This window comes from Camelina sativa, chromosome 6, assembly GCF_000633955.1.
Source record: "Camelina sativa cultivar DH55 chromosome 6, Cs, whole genome shotgun sequence".
Classification (NCBI taxonomy): Eukaryota; Viridiplantae; Streptophyta; class Magnoliopsida; order Brassicales; family Brassicaceae; genus Camelina; species Camelina sativa.
This window is the reverse complement of record NC_025690.1, coordinates 19,159,428-19,175,493: the sequence shown is the minus strand read 5'-3', so window position 1 is coordinate 19,175,493 and position 16,066 is coordinate 19,159,428. Positions and strand designations below refer to the sequence as shown.

The window sequence follows — 16,066 nt, the reverse complement described above, 5'->3', positions numbered from 1 at the left end:
TTTTGATTTTGTTTTTGGCATCTGAGTAAAGGATGAATCTCATATATTGATGTTATTTGAGACTGAATTACATTGATGTTTTATTCACCTTGGAGAACTGATACTCAGATTCTTTTAGTTTTTTTTTTTATGTTTTGTTTTGTTGATTTCAAGAATTTGGTTTTAATTTTTCTTAAATTTTTTACTGGGCAGATGATGAAATTATGTTTCATGGGTAATTTGCGTCTGATTGTATGTGATGCTAACTTTTATGATTATCTGATGCCCATCAAACAAAATTAAATTTTGTACCGTGATTTTTCTATTAGCTCCAAAGTCAATTTTAATTGAAACCACTTTGTTAAACGATTAGATTTGTTCACAGGGAACTTTCAAAACCACTACTTCCCTTGTCTGCTTGAACTAGGTGCATTGGTTCTCTGATAATTTGAGCTTGTGAGTATTGAACATTGCACTTATGAACTCTAGACGACACTCTGAGATTAATTGAACACACTTGGCTGAAGCAGGATATTCCAATATACAGACCAATTTAATTGTTGATAGACTGGCAAAACTCATAACATAATCTTGGTTGATATTGTAACGTGTGCAAACAGTTTGTAATGTGGTAATACTTTTTGAATTCAGATATTGACAAATCTACAATTCTCCCTGATTTCACCTTCAACACCAGTAAGAACATTTATACTACCCATTTTCAACATGGATTCGACAAAATCAAGGAAGAAGAGATCTTGATCAACTGCATATTCCCAAACCTTCCTATAGATCTCTCCCTCATGATCTTCAGTGACGAGAACGTTATCTGATATCAACAACCCTTTCCCCTCTAACAGATTGATGTAATAATGATTGTCAAAGTAAGCTGGCGTCTTGATATCTAATGGGGACAGTTCGTTGTCCCGGCTTGAATCTTTGCATTGTGACCGTAGGACTCGTCTGAATGTGCTCTGTCTCTTGAACTCATCGTCGTAGAACGTCTGTTCCATGTTTGGTTGAACTATGCGTTGCTTGAAGCTCACGCATCTCGCTTTACCTATTGTATGAGCACCTGAAAGAGCTATGAGATCTTGAATGTTGAGGCCTTGTTGCTTGAAATTGACGATAAGGGTGTCCAGGGAGGAGTTTGGTGCTGGAATAAATTGGTTTGCGCCGGCGAAGCTTGCCTTTAATGAGTCTCTTCTCCCTAGCAAAACTTCCCACCATGGTCCACCTCTCTGTTGATACCAAACAGTGTTTGTGTTTTTAGGAAATTAACCACATAGGTTTCGATTTAATGATACAGAAAGAACCCTAAGGTGCAAGGGGGTGTTACCAGGAAGACTGAGTCACGAGCGGCCATGGTGATGATATCGGAACAGGAGACGGTTAGAGGACAAGCATCTTCGAGGAGGTACTTAATGTAGTCAATTACTTCAAATCCACGCAAAGAGTTCACATTAGGAGTTGCTTGTTTCTCACTCACCATATCTCCATGTGTGTCCAAAAGCACAGACGCATCACAACCCTAAACTCATGATAAATCCAGCAATTTCACATCAAATCGACGCACTAAAACAATCTCACTCCCATACATGCAAATTCAAATAGCATTCAAGAAGTACACTAAAATCAGAGCCTCAAAACTACTTGAAAAAGTTATGATCTCAGAGAGAACAGAACACAAATGAGGGAATAAAGAGAATAGAGAGGGACGATTTCTAACCAAGACGAAGCAATCGTGGAACTGAAGACGAAGAAGAGAAGCCGCCATACGAGGATCTTTGAGAACAGCAACCTCGACGTTATGCTTCACGATTTCCTCTGCTAAAGGGCAACTCTCTTTGTAGAAACCCTTCAGTAATGGTCCTCCAAATTCCCCCAAAGTCGTTGTAGTAATTAGAGAGAGCAGAATTAAAGAAAACCATAGCTTCTTTTGCTTGATCTCCATTGGAAAGTTATGTCATATGTTTCTGTTCATCTCTGTGTGTGTGTGTGCATGTGACTATATGTGTGTGCTTCGTGAATCATTGTTCCTTGTATGTTATCATATGTCGTTATGTGTGTTTTCATGCCCAATATTTACCACAAAGGATGTTACAGTTTTGTCAACGGTAGATACAACCAATAGGGACCTAACTTGCGTTATGAGCTTGAATACGTGATTATAATATAATGGTGGCAGATTGTAATATTTAAAAACAAAAGTTGGACAGAACTGACCGGAACTAGGATTGATATATATAAGATTCATATCCATGATGGTAACCCTTAAGATACTACAATTCTTATGCCCACTTGTTTATATTAATGTAATGGTTATATCTTTAAGGTTACCTAATTTTTGATTCGGATCACGATTTTTATTGGACTAGCTTAGTCGAGATGTCAGATACATTTAAAAATACCAAGTTATTAAGATATGTATATGATGGAAAAAAATCTCAGTGTGTTTGTTAATTAGATCTCTGCTTCATCTTCTTGAACTCTTTATTTTGTGATGTTGGTCATAGTCTCATAGAAAGTATGCCAATTTAGGAAATAAGCATGACAATTGATAGATATTTGAACATACAAGACAGAAAAGAAACCCCTCCTAGTGAGCAGCGTCTTCATCCTCGCAGAACTTGGTGTATTCCTTTGCACCCATCAGAGATTCCAACTCCGCGGGGCTGCTCGGCTTCACTTTGATCATCCAGCCATCTTCGTATGGGCTTGTGTTAATCTACATAGCACACAAACACAATTGCCAAAATCATTGCTTATATGTTTTGTCACATGAGTGGTAACTTATCATAATTTCCTTCAAGACTTTTAAAACCATACCAAGCCTGGTGAGCCCGTGAGATTCTTGTTAACCTCAATGACTTCACCTGAGATGGGTGATAAGATCTCACTTGTGGCCTTCACACTCTCCACTGCTCCAAAGCTTTTCTCTTTGCTCACCGTGCTATTTTCCTCTGGCAGCTCCACAAACACTACTTCACCTAAATGGTCCTGCAACATCAATGTCATCTCTGATGTCTACTCTTCTTCTCAGCTAATAATCTTACATCTATCATCATCTTTATAATTATTCTCCAAAGAGACAAACTCTCTAATCCAGTTCCAATGGGACAGAGTTACTTCGATCTAACACTTAGATAACAAAAACAGGAACCTGAGAGCCTTTGTTACCTGAGCATGGGCAGTGATGCCAATGGTGGCAACAGAGCCTTCATGTTTAACCCACTCGTGTGAATTTGCATACTTCAAACCCTCCAACACTACAAAAAAGAGCACAGATACTCATCAACAGTTTCAAGAAGTGCTATGTAACATATTGTCAAAAAAAGAAAAAGAAAAAAAAAGCTATGTAACACAAACAACAACCACAAATAACAAACAAACCTGTGGAGAAGCATCTAGAGATGGAGAAAGCTGGAGAGAGATGAGACTTGGAGACAGAAGTAGAAAGCTTGAGAGCGTTTGCTGTAGAAGAAGCCCACATTCTCAGTGCCATTATTGGTTAGCGTTCTCTCCCTTCTTTATCTTTGCTCTGTGTTTTGTCTTCTCCAAATATAGTGGAGATCTCAAAGATATTCTCTTTCTTTGCTTTATTTGTGCTGTGTGAGTGCTCTATCTTTAATATGTAAGGCAGAAATTGAAGGCCTCATCCTTTGCCTATGGTGTGTATCAAAAGTGTAACCCAAACCTTCTCTTTGACACAGAAGCTCCCGTAATTACTTTTTTGGGTTCCTTTTATTAGCTTTTATAAGGAACAAAGTAACGGTTGGGCAACTGACAAAAATAGCATCATTTTAAGTTTTTCTTCCAAATATAGCACATATTTTCTTATTTTCTAAACTTAGCACACATTTTCTTTTTTAATGTAAAAAATACTAAAAATAATTAATTAAAATATTTCATAAAGATATCCATCTTTCTCGATGGTTCATAAGTTTTCACCGACCAAGTGATCTAATTGGAGATGAAGCAGCTACACCAGAATGAGAGATCGGATTGCGATGACAATGGGGAAGGCTAGAGCTTCAAGAGGAATGGATTGATTTGAAAACTGTAGAGAAAGAAGAGAGTGTGGAAAAATGGGGAAGGAACTTAGGATGAGCGATTACAGTGACGACGATGCACATGATAGGGTTTTGTGCTGGGATTTGGAAATCAACATTTCACTATTCTTGTGAGTTTGACTATGAATGCAATCTTGGTGATGAACATTGGCGATGCCAATTTGAAGCTGTTGTTGCAGGTTTTAGATATCAAAATGATTGGGTAATTGATCAATATTAAAGAGCTTTTATACTTAAATCTGCAATGGGTTTGATTCAGGATTGGTTTTGCAAATCTGAGATTGTAAAGGGGAAAGAAGAAGCTTGGATAGATGACCAACTGTTCATTACATGGGAAGACAACGTTAGTAACTTCCGAGATGCTTCTTAAACTTGTAATAAAGTACATAATTAAATCTTAATTATTCATTGTGTCAAGCTTCAGGTTTACATATATATTTAACTCTTAAATCTTTTGTAATTTGTAGCTTCAACGCTACTTATGAAGTCTTGCTCACATCCAAAACTGCTTTTCAGAAGCCCATCCCTCTAGCTGTGAGTTTAAAATATGATACACCAATAGCTTAGACAGCTCATTAATAGTACGAATATCATTCAAATCCATTAGCACATACAAAACAATACACCACTAGCTTCGCAGTGGTTGTGTTCACAAATATTCATCGGCTTTTTATGAACATAGGTGCTTAGGAAGGACTGCCAAATATTTAGGAAGGATTGAATGATGTTTAGGAAGGACTGAATTATGTTTAGGAAGAATCTTTTACAATTTAGGATGACTTTCATTAAAAAAAAAAAAGTGAGCTATTTATCCTTTATAAGTACATGAACAACACTAAGCATTAGCTCAAACACAATAAACAATCATCAACAATATCTAACCACCATCATAAACAGACCATGTCCGCTTACAAAAGATTGTAAAAACATTAATTCAAATTCAGGAAGGATTCTCAGATATTTGGGAAAGAGTTTTTGAATTTTAGGAAGACATTCATTAACAAAAAGTATATAAAAAAGAGATTTGTGAGTTGATACATTATCCCTTACTAATGGATTAATCTTGTGATACATTAACTACTAATGGAGTAATCTGTGATACATTCGGACAAACGATAAATAAAAAGGTTTAAATACATATTTCTGCAAATCTAGGAAGGATTTCATAATGTTTAGGAAGATGGTGTTGAATCACAATCATCATACTTTCTAGAGCTTAAATCTTGTTCGATTAGAGTATCATAAGAGAAAAAGTCAGCACCATTCCTCACGTGTTGCCTCCTCATCCTCATCTTCACCTAATGAGCTTCTCATCTACTCAAAGCTCTCACCTATAGCTTCTTCTTGCCATAACTACCCTCACCTTCTCCACAAGTACATGAACAACACTCATTTCTCTCTTTTTCCTTCTAACACTGATCTCATCGAGAAGCTCATCCTCTGTGGTGCCACCCACGTCCTCGCTGTCGTTGTTTCTCACGAATGCCTCGGATTTCGTCAGATTCAAAGCATGAATCTAATGTCATCTGGTCTTACTACTCTTGCAATAGCTTCGATTGGTTGGTTACTAAATTCCAAAATCTAAGGTTCGATCTCTCCTTGGAGAAATCCAAATCTCAGCTCTACGCTTACAAATCAGAGCTTGATTTACCAATCTCGCAACTTTTCCAGGTAGCTAAATCAACCATTTCAGTTCTCTATCTCAAGATTGATGTCGGCGGTTGAGACTGGCTCTTAATTTTGATGTGGCGATGAAAGCTTCTAACGTTACAGTTGATGACGACAATGAACTTCACCGAAGAAGAAGAAAATGAGAAAGAAGAAGAAGAAGAAGATCTGAGATCGGAAGCTTCACCGCAAGTTTCGTTGGAAGCTTCACGACAAGTTTCGTCAAAAGCTTCATCGTCAATGACTCAATGGCAAAGAAACTTTAGATATATTAATGTCTCTGTAAAAAATTAGAAAATAAATCAATAATATATTTATTAATGCTATTTTTGGAACTTTAGGTAACTTGTGCTATGTTTGTCTACAAAACTTAGTTTAGTGCTAATGTAGGGAATTTCTCAAAAAATAATGTATCAAAGATACGAAAAATGCTTTTCATCAAAAATATCATCTAAGTTTTGGAGCTCTTAAGTTTTCTGAAACTTTTGGGGTTAAAATAGAAATAATAAATATGTTCGGGCAGATATGCAAAATTGAAAACTCAAGTCGCCCTCTCCGTCCGTCATCAGAGAAGGAGCAGAGCAAGTGAGAAAACAAAGTCTGTTTTCCAATCCCCAATTCGAAACCCTAATCCTCAATCTCTCGTTGATTGTCTGTGAAGTTAGAAGGTATTATAGTAAAAATTGCACACAATACGTGGTGGTGGAATAGTGAATTCAATTGAAGAGATGATGAGCTCTGATTCAACCAACAATGGCACAGTCGAGATCACGTACAAAACAATCGGCCCAGCTCGGCCGTCTCAAATCCGAGTGGCGTCTCAAAGTATGGACTTTTCTTCTTCTTTATCTCTCTAGGTGTTTTGTGTGTACGAAGAGGATTGATCCTGGAGCTGATTTTAGGTTGGTGATTTGAGAAATGCAATTGCGGAAAAGGGTAAATTTCCAGTGGAAAATTTGAGGATGATTCTTCGTGGAAAGGCACTGCAAGACGAAGAAGATGGAGATGATTTATACGTTAAACTCAAGGACAAAGGTAACACAGATTCTGCTGAGAATGTTATAAGCATTATCTGTGTTTCTTGAATAGATCTTAGATTATGCATAAGTTTTTGTTTCTTGTTGTGTAGATTCCTTGATCGTTGCTGTAATACCAAAGCAACCAGCTGGAGCTGAGACCTTTGAGGATGATGATGATGATGATTTGGTGAGCTTTTTTATGTTTGATCTGATGTTTTAACTCTGGTTTCTTGTTTCTGACGTTCTTAACTTTCTTTTGGTTATTTTGGCATTGCAGAAGTTTAAGCTCCCACCATCAGCAAACCGGTGGAAGAGGAAGCTTTATTACTTTCTGCGTAACAAGTTAAAGCTTCCAGGTGACTTCATTAATCTTTCACACGCATCGTCTTCAATTTCCAAGAACGTACTAAACTCATTGATCTGTGTTGTGTGATGATTGTAGATATCATTCTTATGGGACTTTTCTCTTTAAGTCTGAAGATGTGGGTTATTATCACCTTATGGTTTATCTTGGCGCCTATTGCCCATCGGTGGAAACTTGGCCCTATATTTGTAAGTCATCTCTATCTTCAATGTCTGGATTCCTGAAAATGTCTTAGGTTTTTCACAATGCCATTGGATATGTGTTCATGAGACATCTTGTTATCATTTAACTTGATCTCCCTAACAAGTCGTTTCTGCTTTACTTCCTTTGATTGGTTTTGTCTTTATTACGGTTTCAGTTACTAGGGACTGGCTTTTCAATCATCTTGCTCAATCTTGGTAAACGACAGCCTGGTGATGTTAGGTATGTACATTTCTTTATACGAAACTCTACCCTCCGTTGATCTGACTGACATAGCAACTCATTCGATTAGGACTGTGGTTTTTAATGACTCTGGTTGATGTTTGTTGCAATATTAGATGTCAAATTCATAACATAAAGAAGAGGAAACTCTTGCTTATTTGAGGAAATATATACACTAAACGTTAACATCCTTGGTCACGTGGAGAATGTGGGAAAAAAAGTCTGGAAGCATAAGATTCTGCTAGTATTCTTATTAGCTGGCAAGTGGAATCCTCATGAGTTTCGAGCTGTGAAAAATCTTCACTTTTGATTGTTAGAACTGAATAAGTTCGGTCTTTTTTCATGCTTTCTTTTGCAGTGCATATTCCATATTCAACGAGGACTTTAGAGAGCTTCCGGGTACGTACAATGCAGATCGTATAGATCGGGACATACGAGCAGGCCAGATATGATCAAAACCATTGCTTGGTAAGATTCACACTAACAGACAAAAAAAAAAACTTATATCCAATGCGCAAACCAAAAGATCAGTTTTTTGTCCTGTCCGATTGAGACACAACACAGAGCATGACAGTACTTGAGACCAAAATTCCTATTGATGTACATGATCTAATCTTTTTGGTTCCATGATCAATGGTCCGTGTTGTACTCGAATATTGAGATTCCATTAATGTATAAAATAAAATTAAAAGTGTGAAATTATAAGTTTTGTCCTACTATTTATTATCATGTGTGTGAAAATGAGTTCTAGGTAAACTTAGGTCCCACCAAAACTTGATTGAGCCTTAGGTGTGAAAAAAATTCAGTAACCAAATCTGCTTTCCTAGTGGTTAAGTGGGTGGCTGACGCTTTATTACCTTTGACAATAAATTCAAGAAAAAAAATAAAACTAATTCAAAAGTTTATGAACTATGAAGTATGGAATGAAGATTAATATTAAAATAAAAAATTTGAAAAATGAATGTATTCCCTTTAACTAACATTAGTAGACACCTTCTAAACGCGGCTTCTGATTTAAATTTTCAAATCACTTTTGCTTTTTAAAGATTTGGTGAAGAAAAAAAATACATATTCCTTTCGTGGGAAATTGTAGTATTTAAAACTGCATTTTCCTTAATTATTATGTCTTTCAGAAAGGGGTTTCTTGGTTATGACTTATGACTTATGGATTGTGATTTGTGAGTGGTAGTTGGAGAGTGGCTTTGCCAATTCTTGACGGCACGTAAACGTTTTAAGGAAATGTCAAACTTCTCGGTTATCTACAAGATTGTGTCTATATATGTATATGTTTATTAAAATGTGAGTTTTTTTGGGTATAATTTAGAAAAAACAGAAGGGAAAGTATGAATATATCTGATGATAAATTTTTAGTATCTCATCAGAAGATAAACAAAAATTTCAACAAATTTACATGGAATTATGTACATGTCTATCTAAAAGAGTGTAGGACAACATCAGCAAACAAATGAGCAAACACTTTTTAAATTAGACACTCAAGTATGGATAAGTTTGAATATATGTAACCTAAATCGAAACAAAAGCCTGAAATCTCTTACTTGATGAACAAAAAAAAACAAAAGTATTAAAGTAATAGACAAAAATAAATAAAATACTATAGTAGTAATAAGATTAAGGCAAAAGGGGAGGGGACAAGACAAGAAGTCTTAGCGGGAAAGGGGACCTACGAGGTAGGTCCCACTTGTCAAAACATCGTTGACTATTTTTTTAATTTGATCTTCATCATCCCCTCCGTGGACCCATCCTACGTTCCCTAATCCTTAATTAAGTCACCATTATTACGACTTCATCTAAGTTTAAAAAGCAGAGATTGCGTTAAGAGTTAGGGAATCAATAGTTTGAACTTGTTTTCTTTCCATAATCATATGCTTTGATTGATAAATATTACTATACCGCTTTAAAAGTTACGATTTAGGATTTAAAGTTTAACACCACTTTAACAATTTACTAATCATATAATAATATCAAAAGCGTTAATCATTGACATTATTTCTATTTTTCCGTGCTGCTTCGATTGTAAATCCAATCAAAATGATAAGTGTTAACAGATTGATCTAAACAATATGGTTTATAACTAAACACGATGAAAAATGAGATCACTCTTCTAATAAGATTGGAAAAAAAAAAAAAAAAAAAAACTAGTCGATCTGTTATTGACTCGATCATCAAAACTAGATCACTCCTAACTCAAAACAGTTTGTCTCAAATCACGTATGTAAAATGAAATGTTTGATATAGTGGAAATCACAATTTTCAATTTGAATGTAGATATGGAGAGATTTTTCTTCTGACTCTTTCTGTAACTCCGACCAAAAACAGCACTAAGATTATTTTTAAGCTGAACGATGTTGGTTACCTTTCGGAAGGTGTTGAAACTTGCAAGTATAATTAGTAGCAATATTGCGTGGACGTAAGAGAACCATAGGATTGTGAAACTGGTTGGATCTCTTTGTCATCATAGAAGAGAAACAACATAGTTTCGGTCCAAAATGCTCTATTGGCTTGTATCTATTTGTTAAACCCAAGCAAAAGTTTTGAGATGAAGTATGTTAGACGTGATATTTGTAGTGATTTTAAAGATTTGATAAGTCCAGTAGAGAATATTTTTTACTCTTTTCCATTGTGTTTCTTAAATGGTTACAACAATATGTGATATCGGCGGCCTAACTATGTTTAAAAATCTCTCAAATTGAAAAAGGTATGTGAATAATAAAAAAAATTGTTATAGTTTGGAAGGGAATTTATAAATGGCTAAATTGCTGTGCTATATTCAACTTAAGAGAGACTAACGACGGTAAGATTGATATGTTTCTTTGTTCCAGTTCAACAGTGTAAATTTAATTTTTACATTGAGATATGCTATTCAGAAAAAAACAAAGTGGGATGAAAATACTTAATGATTTTTAGTTGTGGTATTTTGCGTGCTAATCTTAGATAAATGACAAAGCTTAGGATTCTATATGTCCACATACCAAGATTTTACGTTATCGTCGATAACAAAAACCAGATTAGTATATGCTATCCTTAATGCCAAAATAAAAATTTCATTTTTAAGTTATATCAGCGAAGATAACTGTCAAAGGGGTTTGCCAAGAATAGTAAAATACAACTTCTACAATTTTATTAGCTGTAAAGTGTCGTTGGGTTGTGAATTGGGATACTCTCTTAATCTTTCTTTCTTTGATTAATTTTTTTTTAAAAGAATTAAAGAAACATAGTTTTTTATTAACGTATCATATTTTTAAGCGTAATTTTTATTAATAGCAAAAAAATTATTCACGTAAAACCAAAATTTAGACTAAAACAACAATATATAACGTATTTGGAATTTTGGACTGACACAAAAATTGAATTACATTTAATAATTAGACTATTTTTTTTTCATTTTGTTTTTTCTTTTTGGTAACGTAAATCTTATTAACAAGTCATGTCTTCAACGTGATATGTAAATAATAATAGCGAGATACAACCAAATTTTGTATGAAAACAATAATAAGTAACATATGCGGACTGAAACAATAAGTAACGTTTGCGGACTTGTCTTCTTTCACTTTTTTCCTTCTTTTTCTCAAAAAAACGTAATTTTATTAATATGTCACGTCTTCAACGTGATCTGTTGTTAATAATGATAATAAGATATACAACGATAATATTTAACAACATAAAAACAAAACAAAAATTGGATGCCAAACAACAATATATAACTTATGCAGACTGACACGAAAAATGTGTTTTCGTAGGCGTTACGTTTGAATTTTAACGTTCAAAATTAGTAACATTAATTTGATTAAGCTAATGATATTTTGGTGGAGCTAAGCGTATTTTTTAAGTAGATTAATTTAGTGGAAATAAATTTAATTGACTGAAAATATGGAATATGTTAGAGAAAATATGTTACAAAATTTTGACAAAATATATTATAGTATGAGTTATTATTATAAAAGAAAAAGGTGAGTATACTAAATCATACTGAAGAATTTTACATCTAAAATTAAAATCTTGATAAGTTAATACTATATTATTTGAAATTTTCATGTTGTGAATATGATATGTTTAATAATATTATTAGACGAAATCTCTCTGTGTTTTAGAAGAATTCCGGGTGTATTTTGCAGTTTGTAAGAATCTTAATAGTGTTCTGGTGGATGAAAGAAAACAAAAAAAAAAATCTGAAGGGCATAGATGTAAATTGAAGAGTGTCGCAGAGCCCAATGAGCGCGAACAAAGCAAATGAGAAAAAAAGCTTTTCTTAATACAAGAATCCTTTAAACCCGAGCCTCGATTTTCCCATTTTGACCCTTACTTCCTTCCCCCTTTTCTTTTTCTTTCTCTCTATGACCCAAACCAAAAAAAAAAGTGATGAATATATATGTTTTCGAAAGGAGATTCTTTACTTGAGATTAATTTTTAGTTCAATTAATCATTAAAGAAACTGTATTATATAGATCCAAGTAATTATTAGTTCAGAACACTTTATTAACACGACGCCTCGTGGAGTAAAAAAGTTAATAACGTGAACACATCACATCGAGTTATTCTAATTATAGCAAGGTTTGATTACAAAAAGTCAAAATATAGTTTCTAATCTCTAATTATGTATGTTTCCTCGCAATGTAACAAAATAAGTCTAGAGAAGTAACTGTGGTTATTGGTAAGAATGCGTTTTGTATTTCTTACTAATTATATTTGATGAATGAACAACTTGATTTGTTTTTTCTATTATTTATTTATCCGGTAACACTTTCATAAATGAATTGGTTTAAGTTTACAAAAAGGGGTTTAAGAGAAGAATAAAACACAAGGGTGAATTGGTAATTAAGAGAGAATGTTGGTGGTATTTACGTAAATAAAGCCCAAGAAAAAGCGGAAAAAAAAGTGAAAAAAAAAAAAGAAAGAAAAGAGTCGAAATGTGTCTTGTGCTGCTAATTCAAAAAAACCACTAAAGTCGTCGTCGTCTCAGCTTAAAAAAAGAAAACATATTTAAATCCCAAAAGAAAACGACAAAAAAGGTCTCTACTACTTCATTCTTCTTCCTTCCTTCCTTCTTCACACTCTTTTTCAATTTTAAGTATTTCTCTCTATTCCTTCAAATTCANAAAAAAAAAAAAAAAAAAAAAAAAAAAGTGTTTGGAAATTCAAATGTGATGGGAAGTGGATTCTCATCCGTCTTCTTGCATTGCTTTAACAACCAAGGAGGTCACCGTAACCGTCGTCGTCCTCACTCATCCGCGGCGAATCATCCTACTACTCATTCCGATCCGATTGACTCTCTCTGTGAGCCTTCTTCCTTGGATGAGACTTTAGGCCATTCTTACTGTTACGTCCCTTCTTCTTCTAATCGTTTCGTTTCTCCTTTTCCTTCCGATCGATTCGTTTCTCCTTCCGGTTCTTTCCGGTTATCTCCTTCCCATGAACCCGGTCGGATCCGTGGTTCCGGATCCTCCTCCGAGCACCTTCACACCGGTTTTAGAGCGATTTCTGGCGCTTCCGTTAGTGCCAACACCTCCAATTCCAAAACTGTCCTCCAGCTTGAAGATATTTACGACGATGCCACTGAGAGCAGTTTCGGCGGCGGCGTTAGGTGCAGTGGTGTTGTGAATGCCAATGGCTTCGAAGGAACGTCGTCGTTTAGCGCTCTTCCGCTTCAGCCCGGTCCGGATCGGTCGGGTCTCTTCATGTCGGGTCCGATCGAGAGAGGAGCCACTTCAGGTCCGCTGGAACCCCCCGCCGCCGGTGAGATTTCGAGATCTAATTCCGCCGGCGTGCATTTCTCGGCTCCGCTCGGTGGTGCATACCCGAATAAGAGACGGAAGAAGAAGAAGAAGAGCCTCTCGTGGCATCCTATTTTCGGCGGGGAGAGGAAGCAACGGCCGTGGGTTCTTCCGGTGTCCAATTTCGTCGTCGGCGCTAAGAAAGAGAACGTTGTGAGACCCGACGTCGGAGCTATGGTGGCGTCTGCCGGAGAGAATGATTTGCAGTGGGCATTGGGTAAAGCAGGAGAGGACAGAGTGCAGTTAGCTGTTTTTGAGAAGCAAGGATGGCTCTTCGCTGGGATCTACGACGGTTTCAACGGACCTGACGCTCCTGAGTTTTTGATGGCTAATCTCTACCGAGCTGTTCACGGTGAGTTACAAGGTTTGTTCTGGGAATTGGAGGAAGAAGATGATACTAATCCAACAACAATACCAGATTCCTCAGATGAGAGTAGGTTAGCTAGTGGTGGCACTCTAGAATTAGAGCAACGAGGTAAAGTAGAGGAAATAGCAAGTTCGAGCTGTCCAGCAACGTCTTCATCAGAGGTTGTAGAAGTCAAGGAGAGGAAACGGCTATGGGAGCTTCTTGCGGAGGCTCAAGCAGAAGATGCGTTAGATCTTTCAGGTTCTGATAGGTTTGCGTTCTCGGTGGACGATGCTGTCAGTGGAGGAAATGGTGTGTCTGTGGGAAGTAAGAGATGGCTGCTTTTGTCAAAACTGAAGCAGGGATTGTCTAAACAGGGAATCTCTGGGAGGAAGTTGTTCCCATGGAAGTCTGGTGTGGAGGTAGATAACGTTGGTTTGGAAGAACGCGTTGATAAGAGAAGGAAGAGACGAAAGGCGGGTACCGTGGATCATGAGTTGGTTCTAAAGGCAATGTCAAATGGTCTTGAAGCCACGGAGCAAGCATTCCTGGAAATGACTGATAAGGTTCTCGAAACCAATCCTGAGCTTGCATTGATGGGTTCGTGCTTACTGGTTGCGCTGATGAGAGATGATGATGTGTATATAATGAACATAGGGGATAGTAGGGCTCTTGTTGCACAATATCAGGTAGAAGAAACGGGAAGAGTAGAAGAGAGACGCAATGATTTAGAGAAAGAAGATGAAAAGAGTGAGCCTTCCGTTGTGAATGGTAGCGATAGTACAGTGAACAACGAAGCTGCTTCGCAGCAAACAAAGCTGGTTGCCCTGCAGCTAACAACAGATCACAGCACGAGCATCGAGGATGTAAGTCTGACCTTTCGAAATATCTTAATCGTTTCCTATCTAGAAATATACAGTCTAATTGATGTCCTCTTGACCATATTGTTGTTTCTGTATAAGTCATATTATCTGCATTTGTAGGATACTTTGAGGTTCCATTTGCTAATGTTGCTTAATGTTCTTGTTACATGATAATTTCGATTGATGAACTCAGGAAGTAACAAGAATAAAAAACGAGCACCCCGATGACAACCATTGCATAGTGAATGACAGAGTAAAAGGACGGCTTAAGGTGACCAGAGCGTTTGGAGCAGGGTTCTTAAAGCAGGTTTGGCAAAAATCTCTTCATTTTAGAATTCAAGAGTTTTTTTTATTATCATTCCGTAATTCTCACAAAGAAAGTGAATTTGCAGCCTAAACTGAACGATGCTTTACTGGAAATGTTTCGAAATGAGTACATTGGTACGGATCCGTACATATCATGCACACCTTCCCTTCGTCACTACCGGCTAGCAGAGAATGATCAGTTTATGGTTCTGTCATCTGATGGATTGTACCAATACCTGAGCAATGAGGAAGTTGTTTCTCTTGCCATGGAGAAGTTTCCAGATGGAGATCCTGCTCAACATGTTATACAGGAACTTCTAGTCCGTGCAGCCAAGAAAGCTGGTAAAAAAAACTTCGTTACTTTTTTTCTCTCTTTGGTATAATCTTTTAAGGTTTTTGGAGGAGGATTAACATTTTTGGGGGTATATGATAATGTTCNCGGCTTAAGGTGACCAGAGCGTTTGGAGCAGGGTTCTTAAAGCAGGTTATGCAAAATCTCTTCAGTTTAGAATTCAAGAGTTTTCTTTATCATTCCGTAATTCTCACAAAGAAAGTGAATTTGCAGCCTAAACTGAACGATGCTTTACTGGAAATGTTTCGAAATGAGTACATTGGTACGGATCCGTACATATCATGCACACCTTCCCTTCGTCACTACCGGCTAGCAGAGAATGATCAGTTTATGGTTCTGTCATCTGATGGATTGTACCAATACCTGAGCAATGAGGAAGTTGTTTCTCTTGCCATGGAGAAGTTTCCAGATGGAGATCCTGCTCAACATGTTATACAGGAACTTCTAGTCCGTGCAGCCAAGAAAGCTGGTAAAAAAAACTTCGTTACTTTTTTTCTCTCTTTGGTATAATCTTTTAAGGTTTTTGGAGGAGGATTAACATTTTTGGGGGTATATGATAATGTTCAAAAACAGGAATGGATTTTCATGAGCTTCTCGATATCCCGCAAGGAGATAGAAGAAAGTATCACGACGACTGCACTGTACTAGTGATAGCACTTGGAGGAAGTAGGATCTGGAAGTCATCAGGAAAGTACCTTTGAGACCATCAACCACAATTTGAAGGCAACAGATAAAAAAAAAAAAGACTATCCTTATAGATTAGCCTCTTTTGACATTAATGCAGCAGCAGAAGATCAAAAGGGTGCCTAGTTTTCTTGCTTTTTGTTTCCTTCTCATGTTTCTTAGAAATTTTGGGTCAGTTTAGGGTGGGGTTTTTTGTTTCC

At 36.4% G+C, this 16,066-nt stretch overlaps 4 protein-coding genes across 5 annotated transcripts; 2 read left to right on the top strand and 2 right to left on the bottom strand.

The window, feature by feature from the left end:
* On the bottom strand, nt 12-2,079 carry LOC104792294 (peroxidase 20-like). The gene is made up of 3 exons (XM_010518414.1): nt 1,709-2,079; nt 1,319-1,510; nt 12-1,220 (listed from the first exon to the last, which is right to left on the bottom strand). Exons 1-3 carry the CDS (start codon nt 1,931-1,933, stop codon nt 627-629), a joined length of 1,011 nt encoding a protein of 336 aa, XP_010516716.1. The 5' UTR covers nt 1,934-2,079; the 3' UTR covers nt 12-626.
* LOC104792293 (glycine cleavage system H protein 1, mitochondrial) lies at nt 2,433-3,584 on the bottom strand. Its single transcript, XM_010518413.2, has 4 exons — nt 3,373-3,584; nt 3,160-3,248; nt 2,809-2,979; nt 2,433-2,707 (listed from the first exon to the last, which is right to left on the bottom strand). Exons 1-4 carry the CDS (start codon nt 3,482-3,484, stop codon nt 2,579-2,581), a joined length of 501 nt encoding a protein of 166 aa, XP_010516715.1. The 5' UTR covers nt 3,485-3,584; the 3' UTR covers nt 2,433-2,578.
* On the top strand, nt 6,232-8,231 carry LOC104792292. 2 transcript variants are annotated; one of them, XM_010518411.2, is made up of 7 exons: nt 6,232-6,545; nt 6,623-6,755; nt 6,850-6,926; nt 7,017-7,095; nt 7,182-7,291; nt 7,462-7,526; nt 7,643-8,231. In XM_010518411.2, the coding sequence occupies exons 1-7, from the start codon at nt 6,474-6,476 to the stop codon at nt 7,686-7,688; spliced, it is 582 nt and encodes a 193-aa protein (XP_010516713.1). In that variant the 5' UTR covers nt 6,232-6,473; the 3' UTR covers nt 7,689-8,231. The 2 variants fall into 2 exon arrangements, with proteins under 2 accessions (XP_010516713.1, XP_010516712.1); XM_010518410.2 differs by having other exon boundaries at nt 6,240-6,545; nt 7,885-8,231.
* Nucleotides 12,596-15,926, top strand: LOC104792291 (protein phosphatase 2C 29). Its single transcript, XM_010518409.2, has 4 exons — nt 12,596-14,527; nt 14,718-14,831; nt 14,917-15,172; nt 15,756-15,926. Exons 1-4 carry the CDS (start codon nt 12,689-12,691, stop codon nt 15,881-15,883), a joined length of 2,337 nt encoding a protein of 778 aa, XP_010516711.1. The 5' UTR covers nt 12,596-12,688; the 3' UTR covers nt 15,884-15,926.

Excerpts from the sequence above, each read along its gene's own strand:
- LOC104792294 (XM_010518414.1), bottom strand. The coding sequence starts at position 1,933 with ATGGAGATCAAGCAAAAGAAGCTATGGTTTTCTTTAATTCTGCTCTCT. Across the intron at positions 1,511-1,708 it reads TCCACGATTGCTTCGTCTTG|GGTTGTGATGCGTCTGTGCT; the intron begins GTTAGAAATCGT and ends TCATGAGTTTAG. Across the intron at positions 1,221-1,318 it reads CTCGTGACTCAGTCTTCCTG|AGAGGTGGACCATGGTGGGA; the intron begins GTAACACCCCCT and ends TGGTATCAACAG.
- LOC104792293 (XM_010518413.2), bottom strand. The coding sequence starts at position 3,484 with ATGGCACTGAGAATGTGGGCTTCTTCTACAGCAAACGCTCTCAAGCTT. Across the intron at positions 2,980-3,159 it reads GCATCACTGCCCATGCTCAG|GACCATTTAGGTGAAGTAGT; the intron begins GTAACAAAGGCT and ends TTGATGTTGCAG. Across the intron at positions 2,708-2,808 it reads TCACGGGCTCACCAGGCTTG|ATTAACACAAGCCCATACGA; the intron begins GTATGGTTTTAA and ends TGTGCTATGTAG.
- LOC104792292 (XM_010518410.2), top strand. The coding sequence starts at position 6,474 with ATGGCACAGTCGAGATCACGTACAAAACAATCGGCCCAGCTCGGCCGT. Across the intron at positions 6,927-7,016 it reads ATGATGATGATGATGATTTG|AAGTTTAAGCTCCCACCATC; the intron begins GTGAGCTTTTTT and ends TTGGCATTGCAG. Across the intron at positions 7,292-7,461 it reads GGAAACTTGGCCCTATATTT|TTACTAGGGACTGGCTTTTC; the intron begins GTAAGTCATCTC and ends TTACGGTTTCAG.
- LOC104792291 (XM_010518409.2), top strand. The coding sequence starts at position 12,689 with ATGGGAAGTGGATTCTCATCCGTCTTCTTGCATTGCTTTAACAACCAA. Across the intron at positions 14,528-14,717 it reads ACAGCACGAGCATCGAGGAT|GAAGTAACAAGAATAAAAAA; the intron begins GTAAGTCTGACC and ends TGATGAACTCAG. Across the intron at positions 15,173-15,755 it reads CCGTGCAGCCAAGAAAGCTG|GAATGGATTTTCATGAGCTT; the intron begins GTAAAAAAAACT and ends GTTCAAAAACAG.